Source organism: Sabethes cyaneus, chromosome 3, assembly GCF_943734655.1.
Source record: "Sabethes cyaneus chromosome 3, idSabCyanKW18_F2, whole genome shotgun sequence".
Taxonomy (NCBI): Eukaryota; Metazoa; Arthropoda; class Insecta; order Diptera; family Culicidae; genus Sabethes; species Sabethes cyaneus.
The window spans coordinates 139,783,818-139,802,131 of NC_071355.1; the positions used below are offsets into that span (position 1 = coordinate 139,783,818).

Consider the following 18,314-nt stretch of genomic DNA (forward strand, 5'->3'; position numbering starts at 1 on the left):
ATAGCTTTGCCTTTTTTTAGCACAGAGCGAAGCAATTCGATAATTAGGGTACGGGAGGGTATTTCCAGCACGCTACTAATTTCGGCATACATTACCTTTTTTGGCTACACTTTTTCAAATAAAAACTTTACCGCTATAGGGTAAGGGATCTAGTTTTCGACCCTGTGCTAGTTTTCGCACCACCGCTGAAACATTCATCAAATAGATTCCTATGAAAAAGGGAGAGAAAAGCTATTATTTAGGATATTGTCAAGGTTGTTATTTTGCTAGAAATTTTGCAATACCCCACCAAAATTGGCGTCTGTACGTCCAAATAATCCAATTTTTTAAGCTGGGACTGAAGTTCGAGTGTTTTCTTTTCGTCTAGTGAAAACAGATATGAAATCAAAATTTCCATAAATTGTGTATATTAGGACACTGAATTCATGCAATATGTTATTATACAAAGAAAAGGCAATATTTCTGTCCAATTTTCTTTTGTTACAGTGCATATTTGTTTTTTATGATGTAATTAAAGACGTTTAAAAAAGTACGAAAATTGAAACGCGAAACTGTTTGTGATCTAATTTTCGACCGGTCGAAACAGCCTACTCTATGCTTTCAAAGACGCTTGTTTCATTTTTCGACCTCGTTGAAAAACCATGGAAGTGGAAAGTAACCAGACTCGAAAGTAATTGTATGATTTCAGGCGTTTTCCGGGATTGCATTTCAAACATTTTCCATCTATTCATTCAAAGGAGAAGGGTAATTGAAATAGTCTACAAAAAAGGTTTACGGTTTAGTTTAAAAAAAAAATAATACCAAAGCGATATTACAGAAATGTTACAGTTATTTTTTTGCATTAAATTCATCAATTTAAACAACCCTCGACTTTTAAAATACATTATTTTGTACTTGGGTCGAATATTAGAACACGCAAGGGTCGAAAACTAAAACGAGGGATCGAAAATTAGCCCAATGGGATATTGAATTGAAACAAGAAAATGAGTGGGAAATATACATCGTACACTTATTTCCTTTTAAATACTAATTGAATATACATCCTTTTGTATTATTCTATCATATTTTCGAAAAAATGGCGCTATTTGGACGATATATTGCATTTTGTTAGCCTTGCGTTGGTTTCATAGGTCGAATTATAGTGCCCTTACCCTATAACAATACTGAAACGAATGTAGCACTCATAGGCTTTAATGTGTTATAACTATTTTCATAAAATGTAAGTAATTTGCTAAATTTTATTTAATAAACATCAAAACCACTGTTTTTCCACTGGCACGAAATTAGGCTGAAAAAACCAGCAGCAATCGCTTACGCGTATCCGCTCTTGATGATGGTTTGGAAAACACACAATTATGATCACGTTTACTTATTCTAGAAACTAAACAGCTGTGCATATGCTATCACAGAACAATTCTACTTCTTTTTATCACGGAAGAACACAAAAATTCCCCTCTAATATGAAAGTATAAATCAATTTTCATTCACTAGCCATTAGCAGCATTTTGTTTTTAATTCCAGCATATGGTGCGTTATTAACACTACTACCGATATGTGAGGCCTGAAACGCCTGAAAAGCTTCTATCGTGTTGACATAGCTAGTTAGACATAGCAGCAAGCTGTTGTCACTGCAAAACTAATTATCTTCAACGAGCCCGGAATGTAGGCAATAGCGACACGTTATCCATCGGCGCTACTTTGATCTGATTTTGCAAAGCATCTAATCCTTGTGCAGCCTATTTCGGCCCGTCGGATTTAAAAAACCCAGACTCCACTATAGAAAATGGGCTCAATTTAGCCGCAGCGACTTCATCATTTCTCGCGACTATAACTCAAATTCAGTAGCGTTTCATTAAAATCAAAATACACGCTGATATTCAGTAAATAATATTCTATCAACTGGTATGAAAATCTTGTCTCGAATAAATATAGTTTCAACGTAATTCCTGAATATTGTTCAAGCTACCGCTTAATGGGCTGGAAATAGCCACCCGTACCCTAGTTACGTTCTGCTTCGAATCTTTTTTATGGATTGGGAACACTTTCGATGGCAGAAAACACCCGATTGCATATTAAAACATATTAAAAATTCTGGGAAAGGGCTGGTCTATTTGAATCGGGCCTTATCTAATAAACCCGCTATACCTATTACTAAATAGTTCTCACTAAAGTTCAGACAAAACGAAGTAAAAATGACTAATGATTGAATTTCATGAAAACCATGAACTTAAACATAATTTTAAGTAGAAAAATCACGTAAATATTTTAACAAACCATTCTCTGTTTTATTGTTTAAAATGATTCAATGATTGAAAATATGTAAGAAGAGTACCAATCTTATAAACAATTTAATATAATATAGAAATATGTGTTTGTGACAATGTTGATCACCACATTCGTTAGTTGAATTGTACCGTTAAAACGAAATGTTAGCGCACGTAATAAATTTGAGCATTCCTCGACAACGAATTGATGGGCGCAATTATTATTGACCTCCGCCAGAAACCGCTGCCCAGAAACAGCAACTAATTTGTAAATCGATGCTGTTAATACATGACAAATAATTAATTAATACCATTCACTCTTCGTTAGTTCGACGACCAAGAACGAGCCAAGTACAAGAGGTACACGTATTCTGTGAGGAAATCGCATTCCGGCATCCATAGACCGTTCCATAACACTCGGTAGGTGCTACCAGCTGGCAGTAAACATAGAAAGGCTGAGCTGCAAAAGTCAAACTTAAATTAATTTAAATTGCGCTCGATTGGATCGAATACGAAGTGGAATCGGGAAATTAAACTGCAGCCACACCCGATCACAACGGACGATCGTCTTCGCCGCTGCAGTCGTTACGGCCATCGCGATCGAAGATATTCAATTAATCAATGGAAATAATAGTGATATTTCAATTGACGATTAAATAATTTTAGAGCAGTAAAGAAGAGAGCTCTAGGTAAACACGCCAATGAGCAAGTCACGACTGCGGCAAACTTCAGCGCACAGTCGGGAGTAGATGACTTAAAATCGGTCCATAATATGCTGTTTAGGCTGTGAGCTATTTCGTGAAATTTTTCAACTTTTAGTCACAATTTGACAGATTAGCAGTTATTGTGCTCAAACGAACCATTTCATACTTTGATAGATGGGTTGTTGTTTTATTCAATGAAGGTTAAAAATGTGAAAAAGAAAATATGTTTCTGTAATAGCGAATTTTTATTCAACTCGGATTGAAAATGAATGAATTTTTGGTGTTTAGGCCATTAGAAATATTTTATAAAGTTTTTGTCTTTTTGATGCTAGGTAACTGAAGGGGAAGAGGGGGGAGAGGGGCAATTAAGCGTTTTATGCATTTTTAAGTAAAGTTTAATAGTAAAAACCAAATCAATTGATATATAAGTTATTATTTTTAATGCAAAAACATACCAAATGACAAAGAAAATCGAAAAACATTTTTTTGCCGATTTTCAGAAAAAAAACGTGGTTTGAATTTCTCCTGTTGTTTCGTGCATTTGAAGTGTAAATACTCTGTACACTCATTTTTCGAGTTCCTTAGGTTATAAATTTATTTTATTCGAAACTCATTGTCTAGAAGTATAACCATCGAACTGTCAAAAATAATTATGTTTTAGAGCAGGGCAAGTTACTGCTAGGCAACTTTGTTTTCGAAGTCACCGTTTCAATCAAGCAAGCGAAGCAAACGCTTTCAATCAGCGGGCGCACTAACGAATATTATTTCAAGCACTGAGGATCACTGAAGTCACGTGCAATTTTAGCGATGAAACCGAGCTGTCGGGAAGCTTTCGATATTGCAGTGGTACAATATAAGTAGTAGATGAGTTTGGTGTCAAGCAATACCACAAGGTCATTGACTTGATTGACTCTTTGGGAGTACATGTTCACCTATTTGGTAGTTGAAAATAACCGGACTGGCGATGCGGTGAAATGTCACCACTTCATCAGTGTTGAAAAATTCATAGCAGCAAAAAACTCAATGAGATTTCAAGCACATGAAATTATAACCTTGATCACAAGCGCGAAACTCACATATGAATTTCTCTCGCTATTATACGCGATGTCTCTGTTGCTATGCGATGTGAACCAAATTCAGCTGTGAGCATTTTGCTTAATTCGTCCACAGCTGGCATTTTATGCAACGAACCAGAGAGCAAAAGAGAATCTACCGTCAGAGAAAACATCAGCAGCGAAAAACGCAGCCCACATTAATGAATTAAGATGGCAAACATATTGGCGGAATCTACATTTTCCTTCGTGGGAACCGATATTTTTTTAACTAGAAAGTAACAGGCCTAATGAGAATTAGATAAACATGTACACTCGAGTCTTTTTTACACGGTTTGTTTTTTTCGATTACTCAAGAACGGTGCAATTTAGGGACCATTTATAAAATACGTGACGAATGTCGGGCCTCTCCCAAACGTATTGAGAAATAAATGAATGGTCCCTAAATAGCCCCGTTCTCAATATTAGAAAAAACAAACCGTGTAAAAAAAGTACTTGAGTGTAATTTAAATGTGCGTTTTAGTTTAACTTTGCGATTTATTTAGAGATTCATTCCCTCACGCTCACTCACAGCTACGTATCGCACGAGAGAATGCCCATGCTGTTAAACAATTGAAGCAAAGCAGAATGTGATCAAGCGGGAAGAAATATGTTTGAGTTTTGTGCATATTTTTCTGCATAGGATCAAGCTGACATGATTCACAGTTGGCTTTGATTTTTTATGAGTTTTGAGATTTTGAGTTTTTACCATCACTGCACTTCATGTTTCACGATGCTGATAACAAGCCATTTTTTCTTACCAACCAACAAACACATCCTAGAGGCTTTGTAGCCCGATACACTCAACTATGCAACGAACTATCGAATATAGTTTCAAGTCATCAGCATACGTCAGCTTACGTCTAATTCCAAGCAGCAAAACAATATTGTTGAAAACTCTAAAAAAAGAAGAGGTCCCATGTTGCTGCCTCGAGGAACATCCGAACTCCAAATAACCTCCGGATACCGGTCAGAAAACACCAGATGATGGTATCAATATTTATGTAAGCACAGGGATCGGAAAGCAGGGATGCCACATATAATTCTGTGTTTTTTGTTGGAAAAATCTGACAATCTGTACGGCGAGGAAAAATATCTGTGCAAAAATCTGTCCAATGCGAAACAATGAGAGTGAAAGAGATAGAGAGTCATTATGCTGACTATTTCCGTCTCTTTCACTCTCATGTAAAAGCTCAAAAATCTGTTTAATCTGTGTAATTTGGCGAAAATCTGTATTCTATTCATACAGATTCTGTACAGGCGATTTCTTTCAAATATCTGTTAAACACAGAATAATCTGTGCATGTGGCAACCCTGTCGGGAAGGCGTACTTTTGTGGATTTACGAAATCTTAGCGAAGATCGGGTAACCGACCCTAGTGGAAACTATACCGATAGGAAACGAGACACCCATGCTGAGTGTTGGCAAAACGTATAGCCATGCTAGCCGTGAGCGCCTGTCTCCAGGTTAGGAGCGGCATCCCACTACACAGTGGATCTTTACCAGGTATCTCAGGTTAGGGGCGGTGTGTAACAGCGACTGATCCGGAGCCGGTGGCTGACTTTTGAAACGGCAGACCTGTCTGCGAGACTAGGCATCGCAGTCCTAGTGAGGCAGTATGCTTAATAAACTGTTACGAACAGTTATAGAAATGAACCCCAACGGAATAATCGGTTTGGACCTAGGCGAACGAAAAAGGACAGCTGCGAGGATAGGGCTTGCCATAAACCCTGCCAAAATGAAGTATATTTTGACTGGTAGTGGTTTTGGCGTGGTAGCCCTTTGGGTGTTTGAACTGCGGTGGTGGTAGATGGTGATACTTTTGAAGCGGTCGACGAATTTGTTTACCTTTGTTCGTTAGTAACATGTGACAACACTGTGAGCCGTGAAGTAACGGCGGATAGCGACTCCGTGCGAAAGTCGTGTTCTATAAGGTGATAATTCTCTCGGTGGTACTCTACGGCCACGAAGCGTTGATGCTGAAAAAATGTGACCGAAGAACTCTTGGTGTTTTTAAGCGTAAGATCATGTGATCAATTCTCGGCGGCATATTAGAAGATGTAGTGTGGCGCAGGCGCATAAACCACGAAATTTACCAAGTATACAAAGATGCCGATATTGTGAAGCAAATAAAACGCGGCAGGCAACAATGGGCTGGCCACAAAGCAAGGATACCGGATGACACACCAGCAAAAACAATATTCAACAGAGAACCCAACAGAGGCCGTCGACTTCGAGGCAGACTCCGTACTCGTTGGATGAGCGCTGTTAACGAGAGTGACAGCCTAAAATCGAGTAGCTTGAAGACGAGACCTGCACTCGGCCGAGATTCTAAGCGGATTGTCGCCGAAAAAGTAAGTAATTGACCAAAATACAAATTTTCAATTATAATCTGTTCTATTGTATGTGCGTGTAGGTGGTGAGTGTCACTGGAGACAACGCGAAAACTGCACGTCTTCGTAAACCATTGCCTATGATGCATCATTTGGGTTCGGTGACCTCTCACTTGGAACGTCAATTCGGAACTCCATCAGCGTCTGTCACCAACGCCTGATAGAAACAGTGATACGGGAGGTTAAGTGGAGGTGGATCAGGCATATCTTGAGGAGATCCGCGACGAAATCTCCAACAATGCACTAGACTAGAATCCACAAAAATAGCGCAGAAGAGGTACACCCCGAGGCCCATGGCGGCATAGTCTAGCTAACGTTATTCGGACTGTTGATGCGGACCTCGCCCCGTAACTGTCCTATACTCTAATAGCCGGCTGTGAAGTCTGCCGATATAGAAGGATCAAGTCTTAGAAAGACGTTTAAGCCCAAGGCTACTATGCGGACGTCGCCTGGTGGCAGGTAAACGTCGACTGTGGAGAAAACTAACTTCATCCCTTTGTTCTGGTGAACCGGTGGACGTGTATACATAAGTAAGACCGGTACTACAAATTTATTGAATTACATTTACATTTTTATTCAAATTCATTTACTATTTTATTGAAAGACCAGCTGGACGTAGTATATACTGACCATAAAGCTGGCTTTGATAGAATTGACCATCGCATATTTTTGCATAAACTATGTTGTCTTGGGTCTTGGGACCTCAGATAGCTCGATTGCATGATCAATTGATTGAACGTAAAGTTGTGAATGGGGATTTCCTCACCGTTTGATAATATATGTGGAGAACCCCAAAGAAGCAACTTATGATCACGGTTATTAACAATCTTTTTCAGTGTTGTAGCGATTTTGTTCGATGTTGACTGTGAACTCGTTTACGCTGAAGATCTAAAACTATACTTTGTGGCGAGATATATGGAAGATTTGTATTATTTACAAGAAGTGCCGAACATTTTAGTCGAGAGCTGTGAACGCAATAAACTAATTGGCACCGTCCTAAAGTACTCTGTTATGACAATTCACTGTACTTTATAGCTAATTTTTAACGATTATCACGTGGCAGCAGTTAATCTTACCAGGTTTTGGGAATCAGGGAGAAGGAGTCGGAGTGGCATGCCTAGAATTTTGAGACGGAAGAACTGTCAGCAGGTGGATTATGACCGTAAGTGTTGATAAGGCTCCACGACATCCAGCAGGAGATTGGTAACCTGAATAAAAACAAAACCACCAGTAAGGACGGGCCATCAAAGGAGCCCTTAAGCATGGTGGAGAGACGCTTACTATTTCCAGCATCCTTCGAGGATAAACTACCAGGAGAGTTGATGGTGGAAAACGTCTACCTCATCAACAGGTCTTACACGAGTTTAAGGACATCTTCCCGCGTAAACTTACTTGACAGGCGGTCCATTCGCGGGGTCCATCGTTCAAAGATGTTGGAAAGCGGAGCTCTCATTTCTTAACCGTTTCAAATCAATTATACAAGTTTCAGTACTTGAAGACCTCTTATTGGTAGTGGCCCCGTTTCAGCAAGGATTACTCATAAAAAAGCAAAGCCGTGGGCTTAAACCGTCATTAGACATTACCCTTCTTTATCGACAGACTTAGCAGCCGGCCGTTAGAGTACAGGAAAATTACGGGGTCAGTGTAACGATCCTACTGACTCTATCTAGCAAGCATCGTCTAGCCGAGAATCGAACATACGACGACTGGCTTGTTAGATCAGCATCGTACCTCGAAGCTAACTGGACGGTTACTCATAAATAATCTTAATTCGGATATCCAATCTAATTCTCAATCCATATCAAATTAAAAATCTTATTTTGACTACCTTTAACTCACTGTTTTATTTCTGATTTTTTAAATCTAGATCACGCCTTGCTTTTAGATCCTGCTGCTTTACTTCTCTCATAGAGTCGGGCGGCGAATAAGAAGCGCAGAAGTTTACGAAATGAAAATGAAAACATTTACAATGAATGCGGTTGGTATTTAAAAAACAACAACACTGATGAAAGTGGAATCGATTGCATCTTCTGCTCGTCGGAATGGTAGCTCTCAAAACAGCCAGCCCCATGGATGCGGACCGCGGGCTCCAGTGCAGCATATTTCGTCTGCTGCAGGTATTTGCTGCCGCTCCAAAAGGGTGAAATAGTGAACGAGCTGCGAGATGTGAAAAATTTATAAATAATGATGCTCGAGAAGGTCAATAATTATTGTTTTTCTGCTGCCTCCGTATTTTTGTGTTAAATGTTGTTTTTCATTTGTGCGTTTGTTATTGCTTGTTTTCCCCTTGTTTAACAACGGTTCAGCGTACATAATTTCTCAGTCAGCGTTCATTTATTAGCTTCGATGGGTAATTATTTGTAAAAACGTTGTTTGTTATATTTAGCACGGGCCAGTGACTGAATCAGGCGAATGTATAATTGTAATGGCTCACGACTTTAGTAAAACAATTAACAATTAACTGCTAGTACAGGTGATTTGCGACTTCCGATACTAAACTCAGCAAAAAAAATGTTAAAGTACTAAGTTTAATTCTTATAGATTACTAGCCGCATTGAGACTGACTACGTCGTCGCTATGATTTTCAAACAATGATTTGTGCTGAAGGTGCTTTCTGTTAATGTGTAATAATGTTGAAAAAGATGGTTCGTCTCCATATGGAATGGGTTAAATGATATAAAACAGATGTAAATAACATAATAGATATAAATAATAAATTTATTGTTACAGATTCTAGAGTATTCGAGTTAACGTTGCAATCAATGTGTAATTCTGCTTAACGATATATTTATTCACATCCTGTACAGATAACTAGAGGCTATGAATTACTTGCAAATCCATTGTGCAACGGCGAAGTGTAACGTTCAATGTTATTTGATTTAGTTAATTGAAGCTTAGATAATTCAGAAAGGGGGCGATAGCAGCACTCCCAGTAATCGGATATGCAAGCAAACCAATCCTGAGAATCAAGTTCTACAAGGTTTCTTCTCCCGGTTGGCTTCCTAGCAGATTTAAGTTTGTTTTCGAGGGTTTGTTTCTCAAAGCTATGTCGGTTTATAGATTTTTAACTTCTACTATCAACCCAAGCATGACATATTTTACATCCATTAGAAACTCAGCTTTCTACATGATAAAACGTCATCGTCATATAGTCGTTATTCGTAAATTGCTAAATTTTCGTTTCATTTTGTTCATCGAAACTAAACATAACATCTCTTAATGAACGATAATTGATTTGCTTGTTTATGCTCAGTGCACTCAACTATGCACCGTTTGGGAGCTGTAAGAGCTAAACCGTTTTATGCTGTAGATGCATGCGAACATAACACCAGGCAATCTTTACTCATTTAGGTACTGACAGGCACGGCCAGAAGTGAATGTATGAATTCATTGGACGTTGTTTAACACGTGGCGGATCTAAACGTTAGCATTGCCGAACCGCACAATCCCGTTCAACCTTGAAACCATTGGAACCGCGAAACTCCAAGCAGATCGTAAAACTGAATGTTCTTGTACAATGAGTTGTTTGATGATATATTCCGTAGTCTCAAGAAGTTCACAAGACCACCATGGCAGATTATAAAGAGAGACATCTACAGCTACACCTTCAAGAATGCAACTTAATGCGTCTAATTGTTGTACTGAAATGTGCATAATATTGTTTTGCCCATATTGAACCATCGTCATCAAAAATGCTAATCTCCTCGCTATTGTATTTGCTGTCTAATATTTTTCAATTATTGAGTCTCGATCAACACAATTGGGTGATCACATAAAAAATTATCTTTTCACTTACCTTTGGCATTGTTGATGCAGCTACCATTGCTGTTGTTGTTGGTACTGCAAGTGGTTGTAATGCTGCTATTCTCATTATTTGCACTCAAATTGTTCTCGTCAGAGGCAATTGTTGCTGCGGAACTCCACGAGCAGGGTGCCGTCAGTGCATCCACCAAATTACCGACGGGTGAGGAAGGTAGCAAATCTTTGTGGTACGAATTATGTCGGTTCCGTCCGGTTGATGGAGCTATTGCGATTTGTATCATTACACCAAGAAATTGTCCAGCGTCCCGCGATGCAATCGAATTCCGACGGATGAATGGTACCGATGTGTTTTTTCCAATTGCCGCAGTGATAAAATGAAGGAACAGGAGAAGCAAAGGAAATGCAATTACTATTGGCATTCACATTTTTATTCTAGCGGTAAATTCAATTGAAATTTACTTTACTTTTTTACGTTATTTACAATACTGAAAAATTGTGAATGAATTCTTTACAAGCGAAGAGATGTGTTGATTATATGAAAGGCTGACACGATGTGAACAAGAAAACTCTAAGCATTGACGTGCCCAGGATGGTACACGCTGGGGAACCTTAATTTATTTCCAATTTTAGACCAACAGTCATCAGTTTCTGAAAGAGTAAATTGACTACTCCGGAACCGGAGTCAACGGAACCAACCTCAATTTTTTTTTCTTGGTCGTCTTGGGTTTACTACGTACCTACTTTTATTTTATTGCATATTTTATGATGCTAAAAATTCAACTTTAGGTTTTTAGTTGCATATTAATTTGAAATTAAAATTAAAATGCATATTGATTTGAAAATATTTAGGAAATTATCTGTACAATATTATTTATAACAAAACGCAAAACATATTTTCATATATTAAAACTTGTTAGTTTCAATTGTTTTGTCACAATCGAGCTACCTTTTTTAACGAACAACTTGGGATTTTCGAAAAACCTCCCAGATAGGGCTAAATTATTTTTCATAAAGAATGAAATCTACAGTTTAAGAAGATTTTTAATACTCACGTTGTGACTGCAAAATAGTAGTCGCCTGTCCCCCAGGAAATGTAGCATTTCTTTTGTGACGGCCCTGATAATAAGTAAACACAAAAAGAATTTATTATTAGGAAAAAGTCATAACCACTGTTAACTTACCTTAGACTTCGGGAACGCGGACAACACATTGAACCACCATTTGCTCTCCTCTGGACAGGTGCCCTTGACGAACGTAACCCGCTCCGGTGCGGTAATGGCAATAGAATTTGGATGACTGGTGACATCTTCAGCGGTGGTTACTTCTAGCACCTTGGTCATGTCGATTATGGCTTGTGGAATTGTTTCGGGCTGAAACAGTTAAAAACAGGAGGTTACTTAATGTTGATTAATTGTGGAATATGTCGGAGTAGGTAGATTAGAGTTGAATCTCGTCGACATCACTCACAGAAGGTTAACTCAAAATGGCCTGGTATTAGGTATGGCACCCAGTACCAGTAGCAGAATCCGTTGTTCAAGGTTATCTTAAGGTGAAGGTCGTCAGAGTCCAGTTGCTTTTTTACTGATTTCAGCACTTGTTGCCACTGGGGATGAAATGGGGAAGGCAAATGAGGAGCGTCCAATATAGCTCTAGCTATCCCAAGCCCCTACCTAGCGCCTCCACGTGGCCATTCCCGGTAATGCTCTATTGAGTAGCCAAGCTAGGAGGTGCGATACTGTGTGGTTACCGGCTGCCTGATCTCATAATCGAGGTTTTGGGCAGAAGGTGGAGCCACACGATCTGGTAAGCATAATATAAGTTATTTTAATTATTTTTTTCGTTTTAGCTTATGAAGCATTTACTGCTTTATAGTGAAAACTTTGGCCAATACGAGTGTTAATACTACACATGGATATTGGATACCAGAAGAAAAATCAAATTAATTATTAGAAGCGTTTATGGAAACTAAAAGGACGCAACTCTATTCCATTCGAAGGACTGCTGGTAAGATTGTTCTATTTTTACGCAATTATACCACATTTCATAAATAAACTAGAATCGGGAAGAGGGAGGGACCATCAGAGCACTTGTTTGAAGCGGTGGGCCTAGGGAGAGTGAAACAGTCAACTTTCTAGGGTTAATCTTGGCCCGATTAACAACACATCGTGGATAATGAGCGGGCTCTTCTCCCTACCTGCTGGAGTCATTCTGCATTAAGACGGTTTATTCAACGATTGACTCAGGTGACTCAGCCCTTGGAAGGAGATTCTCTAAATCCCTGGTACGTGTAAGTGATGTTGCTTATCGACCAATTCCCTTTTGGCCCTTCATACAAGAGTTGGGAAGCATGACCAATCGTTGAATATGTTCAACTCTTTTTGACATGATAGGCTCATTGCTATGAACGGATGTTCTGCTAAGGCAGGTGGTAGTACCATATATTCATATTCATATTCATTTCAGCACTTGTTGCCACTATCGTATTGTTGAGAATAGAGTTGCTAGTAGTAGGTAATATAACTGTTATGAACAATTATGAAACGTAGAATCGCGTATCTATTTTTGCTGTTGAACTAGATCCGACAGTAATTCTTCACATAAAATGTTGTTTACGGTGAATTTTATTATCAGTGAATTTTATAAGTATATTATCGACACTGTACGACCTTTAATTTAATAGCGAAAATAATTGGTCAATTTCATGCTCAAATGTTTATGTTGGCATCACTCCATATAAACGTCCGTTCCCTTGGCAACGTACAACAACGACGGTCGCAGTTGTGACGAACGAAGTGAAGTTTTTCCTATCAATTCAAGTGAACAATTTAGGTAAAATGATTACAATATCTAGCTAAATAACTGTTCGGGTGGTAAATAAAAATTTTTGTGCCTTAAGTTAAGTTTCGCGAGTGATTTGACGACTGAAACGGCTGAAAAAAATTAATAAAAAACCGACGGCGAAAAAGTGAAAATATAGTGATGAATTGGGAGTTTTTCGACTGTGATGATAATAGGTTGGAGAATTGGCTGTTCAGTCTTTAAATTTAGTGGACGATTTGTTTTATTTACGCCAACGTTTCGATCTTTAGTTTAGATCTTCTTCAGGGCTTCTACAATATGTCTTTAATTAGTTATTTGTGATCTATCTTGTAATTTGTGATATGACTTACAAAGTTTAAACCGTCTTTGTCTAGTAACATTTAGCCTATAGTGTTGTCTGTCTTTGAGTTTGGATGTATAATGGTCTGGTAAATATTGTATAGTCATGAATATTGTAGTAATTGATATTATGTAAACTCACTCGTTTGTCTATAATGTCTAAAATATGTTAATTGTGTCACAAGTTCACTCATTTGTAGCTGTTTTTGATCACGATATTTTAACTCTTGGTTTGATTTTTCCTATTGTATTGCCTATTCGCTGTTTTTATTCTGTTTGTGTCTAGCGTTAATCATTTATGTACGTGCTAATTTGTGTTTGTCTGTGTGAGAGGTTTATAATTTTTGTGTTTTAGTGTGTTCAGTATTGCTGTGTAACATATATTTATTCCTTCCGTGTCGGTGCGTTTGTTGATGTTATCTGTCGTCATGATGTGGCAAACTTCCAATATGGGTAGTCGTGTTGGTTTGTTGCTTTGATCTAGTATTGTTGCTTGTTCTAGATTGAATCGGTGGTTGGTGTTTACGCAGTGTGTAATCATCGCTGTTTTTTCCTTCACTTGTGCTAGTTGTATTTCTCTTGTGGTTTGATCCTGTATCTGTGTTATTTTGTCTAATTTGTTTGTATCTGATTTGTGTCCAGATAATCTCGTTTTTAGTCTGTTGGTTGTGAGTCCAACGTACATAGCTTTACACTCTTGGCAGTTAATGCCGTATATTATATTGTGTTTTTGTAATTTATCCTGTTTTCCTTTTGTGGTACGGTAAATCCAGTCGATTGTGTAGTTGTTATAATGTGCTATTTTGATATTTGTATATTCACTAGTCTTTTCAATTAGTTTTGTTATCTTTGGTGTTAATTCGTTTATATATGGTATTGATTTGTATATTTTGTTGTCTAGCACAAGTGAAGGAAAAAACAGCGATGATTACACACTGCGTAAACACCAACCACCGATTCAATCTAGAACAAGCAACAATACTAGATCAAAGCAACAAACCAACACGACTACCCATATTGGAAGTTTGCCACATCATGACGACAGATAACATCAACAAACGCACCGACACGGAAGGAATAAATATATGTTACACAGCAATACTGAACACACTAAAACACAAAAATTATAAACCTCTCACACAGACAAACACAAATTAGCACGTACATAAATGATTAACGCTAGACACAAACAGAATAAAAACAGCGAATAGGCAATACAATAGGAAAAATCAAACCAAGAGTTAAAATATCGTGATCAAAAACAGCTACAAATGAGTGAACTTGTGACACAATTAACATATTTTAGACATTATAGACAAACGAGTGAGTTTACATAATATCAATTACTACAATATTCATGACTATACAATATTTACCAGACCATTATACATCCAAACTCAAAGACAGACAACACTATAGGCTAAATGTTACTAGACAAAGACGGTTTAAACTTTGTAAGTCATATCACAAATTACAAGATAGATCACAAATAACTAATTAAAGACATATTGTAGAAGCCCTGAAGAAGATCTAAACTAAAGATCGAAACGTTGGCGTAAATAAAACAAATCGTCCACTAAATTTAAAGACTGAACAGCCAATTCTCCAACCTATTATCATCACAGTCGAAAAACTCCCAATAATCGCAAAATGGCTAGCAACACAAATAATGGTTTCTACAAACAAATTGCAAACACTTATGGTCCCGATACATTAAAAACGTTCAAACTATACGCAAACTCAAATACCAAATTAGCCAGTATGATCTCTAGAAAAGAGTTCCTCATTCAATGTAGGAAACATGGCGTAATCCCAAACCACATAAAACAATCGTTCAGATGCATTTTTGCATTATTCGTCGAACAAAGTCCATATACAGCAAAACTACAAAAGATAACCGGCAAGTTCCAAAAATCCTTGCTAAATATCGAAATACGGCATACCTTCCATTCGATCAACCAGCTACACAAACAATGTTCGCAACAAAAACAGCTGATAATGCAACAAACGAGCTCCGCTACATACAACAACTTTCTCTTATTGGAAGAGACAAGCTATCACGCAAAGCTCAGCAGTAAACAAACCCGGATCAACCAAAAACTCAGGTCACTGATTTCCGCTGGCACTAAAACTCAGGCCAATCCAACATTCAACTCCAAAGCAGTTTTGAATGCAACCAGCATAACTATACCACCAGATATGGAAACGCTACTAAGCCTAGGACCGAAATTCATTGTTCAACCCAGTCGAATACCCAAAACAACATATTTCCATCTCATAGCGGACATCGAAGATATATTGAAACACAGCCCAGATAAACAGCAACAGGATACGACAAGAGCCAGATTGGTAAACATCATAATGAACCATATACACAGTCAAAACAGTACACAACAGATACCGGCAACAGCAACATACTGCAATAATGCACTTAAAACCACCAAACAGTTTATGGAAAACCACCCGAACATCAGTGTCCTACAATCCGATAAAGGCAATAGAACGGTTATTATGTTGACCGACGAATACGAAACCAAAATGCAGCAACTACTCGAAGATGATACCACGTACGTAAAACTAAACAGAGATCCAACCACAAAACTACAAAACACAAACAACAACTTTGTACAACGACTGTTAAATCTCGAACTGATCGAAAAACACACTGCAAAGCTGTTAAAATGCAACACCGCTGTTTGTCCCAAAATTTATGGACAACCAAAAGCTCATAAAGCTAATCTGCCTCTGCGACCGGTCGTCCCCAACATGACAGCTCCAAATTATCAACTATCAAAATACATCGCCAACATACTCAAAACAGCAATAGACAACACACACAACATCAATAGCTCGTATGAATTCTGTGAATACATCAACAGTTTTACAGCGCCTCCTGCACATGTAATGGTGTCATTCGACGTCACATCATTATTTACCAATATACCAAGAGAATTAGTGAGGAAAGCTATACACACAAGTTGGCCTGAAATAAGTAAACACACCAACATCAATCTAAATCTGTTCTGGGAAATGATTGACTATTGCATGGATGCCAGTTATTTTCAATTCCGACAACAGTACTACCAGCAAGTGAGGGGTACTGCGATGGGTAACCCTTTGTCGCCCATCCTGGCAGATTGGGTAATGAATGCACTGTTAGACCAGGTTATAGAAAATATTAATATCCCCATTCCAATTTTAAAAAAGTACGTAGACGATCTATTTTTATTAATACCAAGCCACGAAATACAAAACATACTAAACAGCTTTAATAATTACCACCCAAAAATACAGTTTACAGTTGAAGTAGAAGTGAATAGACAGCTACCATTCTTAGACATGCTAATTACCAGAAATAACAACCAAACATTTGGTACAGAATGGTACAAAAAACCGATAGCTTCTGGACGCTTTGTTAATTTCCACTCAATGCATCCAATGTATCAAAAAATAAATACAGCGTACAACTTGATATCAAGAGTCAACAAGTTAACAACAACAAAAACTCAAACAGATATAAACAAGACAATAATAGAAGAGCTAAAGCAAAATGACTATCCGATACGACTCATAAATAGATTAATTAACAGATACCCTAAAAATGTAATAGCAGACGAAACTGAGAATGACAACAAAATATACAAATCAATACCATATATAAACGAATTAACACCAAAGATAACAAAACTAATTGAAAAGACTAGTGAATATACAAATATCAAAATAGCACATTATAACAACTACACAATCGACTGGATTTACCGTACCACAAAAGGAAAACAGGATAAATTACAAAAACACAATATAATATACGGCATTAACTGCCAAGAGTGTAAAGCTATGTACGTTGGACTCACAACCAACAGACTAAAAACGAGATTATCTGGACACAAATCAGATACAAACAAATTAGACAAAATAACACAGATACAGGATCAAACCACAAGAGAAATACAACTAGCACAAGTGAAGGAAAAAACAGCGATGATTACACACTGCGTAAACACCAACCACCGATTCAATCTAGAACAAGCAACAATACTAGATCAAAGCAACAAACCAACACGACTACCCATATTGGAAGTTTGCCACATCATGACGACAGATAACATAAACAAACGCACCGACACGGAAGGAATAAATATATGTTACACAGCAATACTGAACACACTAAAACACAAAAATTATAAACCTCTCACACAGACAAACACAAATTAGCACGTACATAAATGATTAACGCTAGACACAAACAGAATAAAAACAGCGAATAGGCAATACAATAGGAAAAATCAAACCAAGAGTTAAAATATCGTGATCAAAAACAGCTACAAATGAGTGAACTTGTGACACAATTAACATATTTTAGACATTATAGACAAACGAGTGAGTTTACATAATATCAATTACTACAATATTCATGACTATACAATATTTACCAGACCATTATACATCCAAACTCAAAGACAGACAACACTATAGGCTAAATGTTACTAGACAAAGACGGTTTAAACTTTGTAAGTCATATCACAAATTACAAGATAGATCACAAATAACTAATTAAAGACATATTGTAGAAGCCCTGAAGAAGATCTAAACTAAAGATCGAAACGTTGGCGTAAATAAAACAAATCGTCCACTAAATTTAAAGACTGAACAGCCAATTCTCCAACCTATAGTGATGAATATTAATTGGTCACTAATCTCAGTATTTAGTGTAATTAATGACCGAAAAAGTAATAGAACTTATAGAATGAAATGTTTAGTGCTTCGAGTTGCAAGATCTTATTACGGCTAGCAGGTTAGTTGAACCAATTTTAAATTTTTGTGATCCCCCCCCCCCCCCCTAGACGCAAATTTGTTCTACGCTTTGGAGTTTGAAATTTTTGCTACCAATTGTTTAGAGCACGGGACTAGTTATATGATCCTCGTTGTCGTCGTCAG

The 18,314-nt window shown here is 37.6% G+C and overlaps 1 protein-coding gene across 2 annotated transcripts in view; it reads right to left on the reverse strand.

The window, feature by feature from the left end:
* The window catches only part of LOC128744006 (protein outspread), a 374,096-nt gene that overhangs the window by 57,134 nt on the left and 298,648 nt on the right, over window positions 1-18,314 (reverse strand). For both annotated transcript variants that reach the window (XM_053840742.1, XM_053840741.1), the window contains exons 4-6: window positions 11,396-11,584; window positions 11,267-11,330; window positions 10,249-10,476 (exon numbers count right to left, since the gene is read on the reverse strand). In XM_053840742.1, coding sequence (XP_053696717.1) covers window positions 10,249-10,476; window positions 11,267-11,330; window positions 11,396-11,584 — 481 coding nt within the window. The remainder of the gene's footprint in view (window positions 1-10,248; window positions 10,477-11,266; window positions 11,331-11,395; window positions 11,585-18,314) is intronic.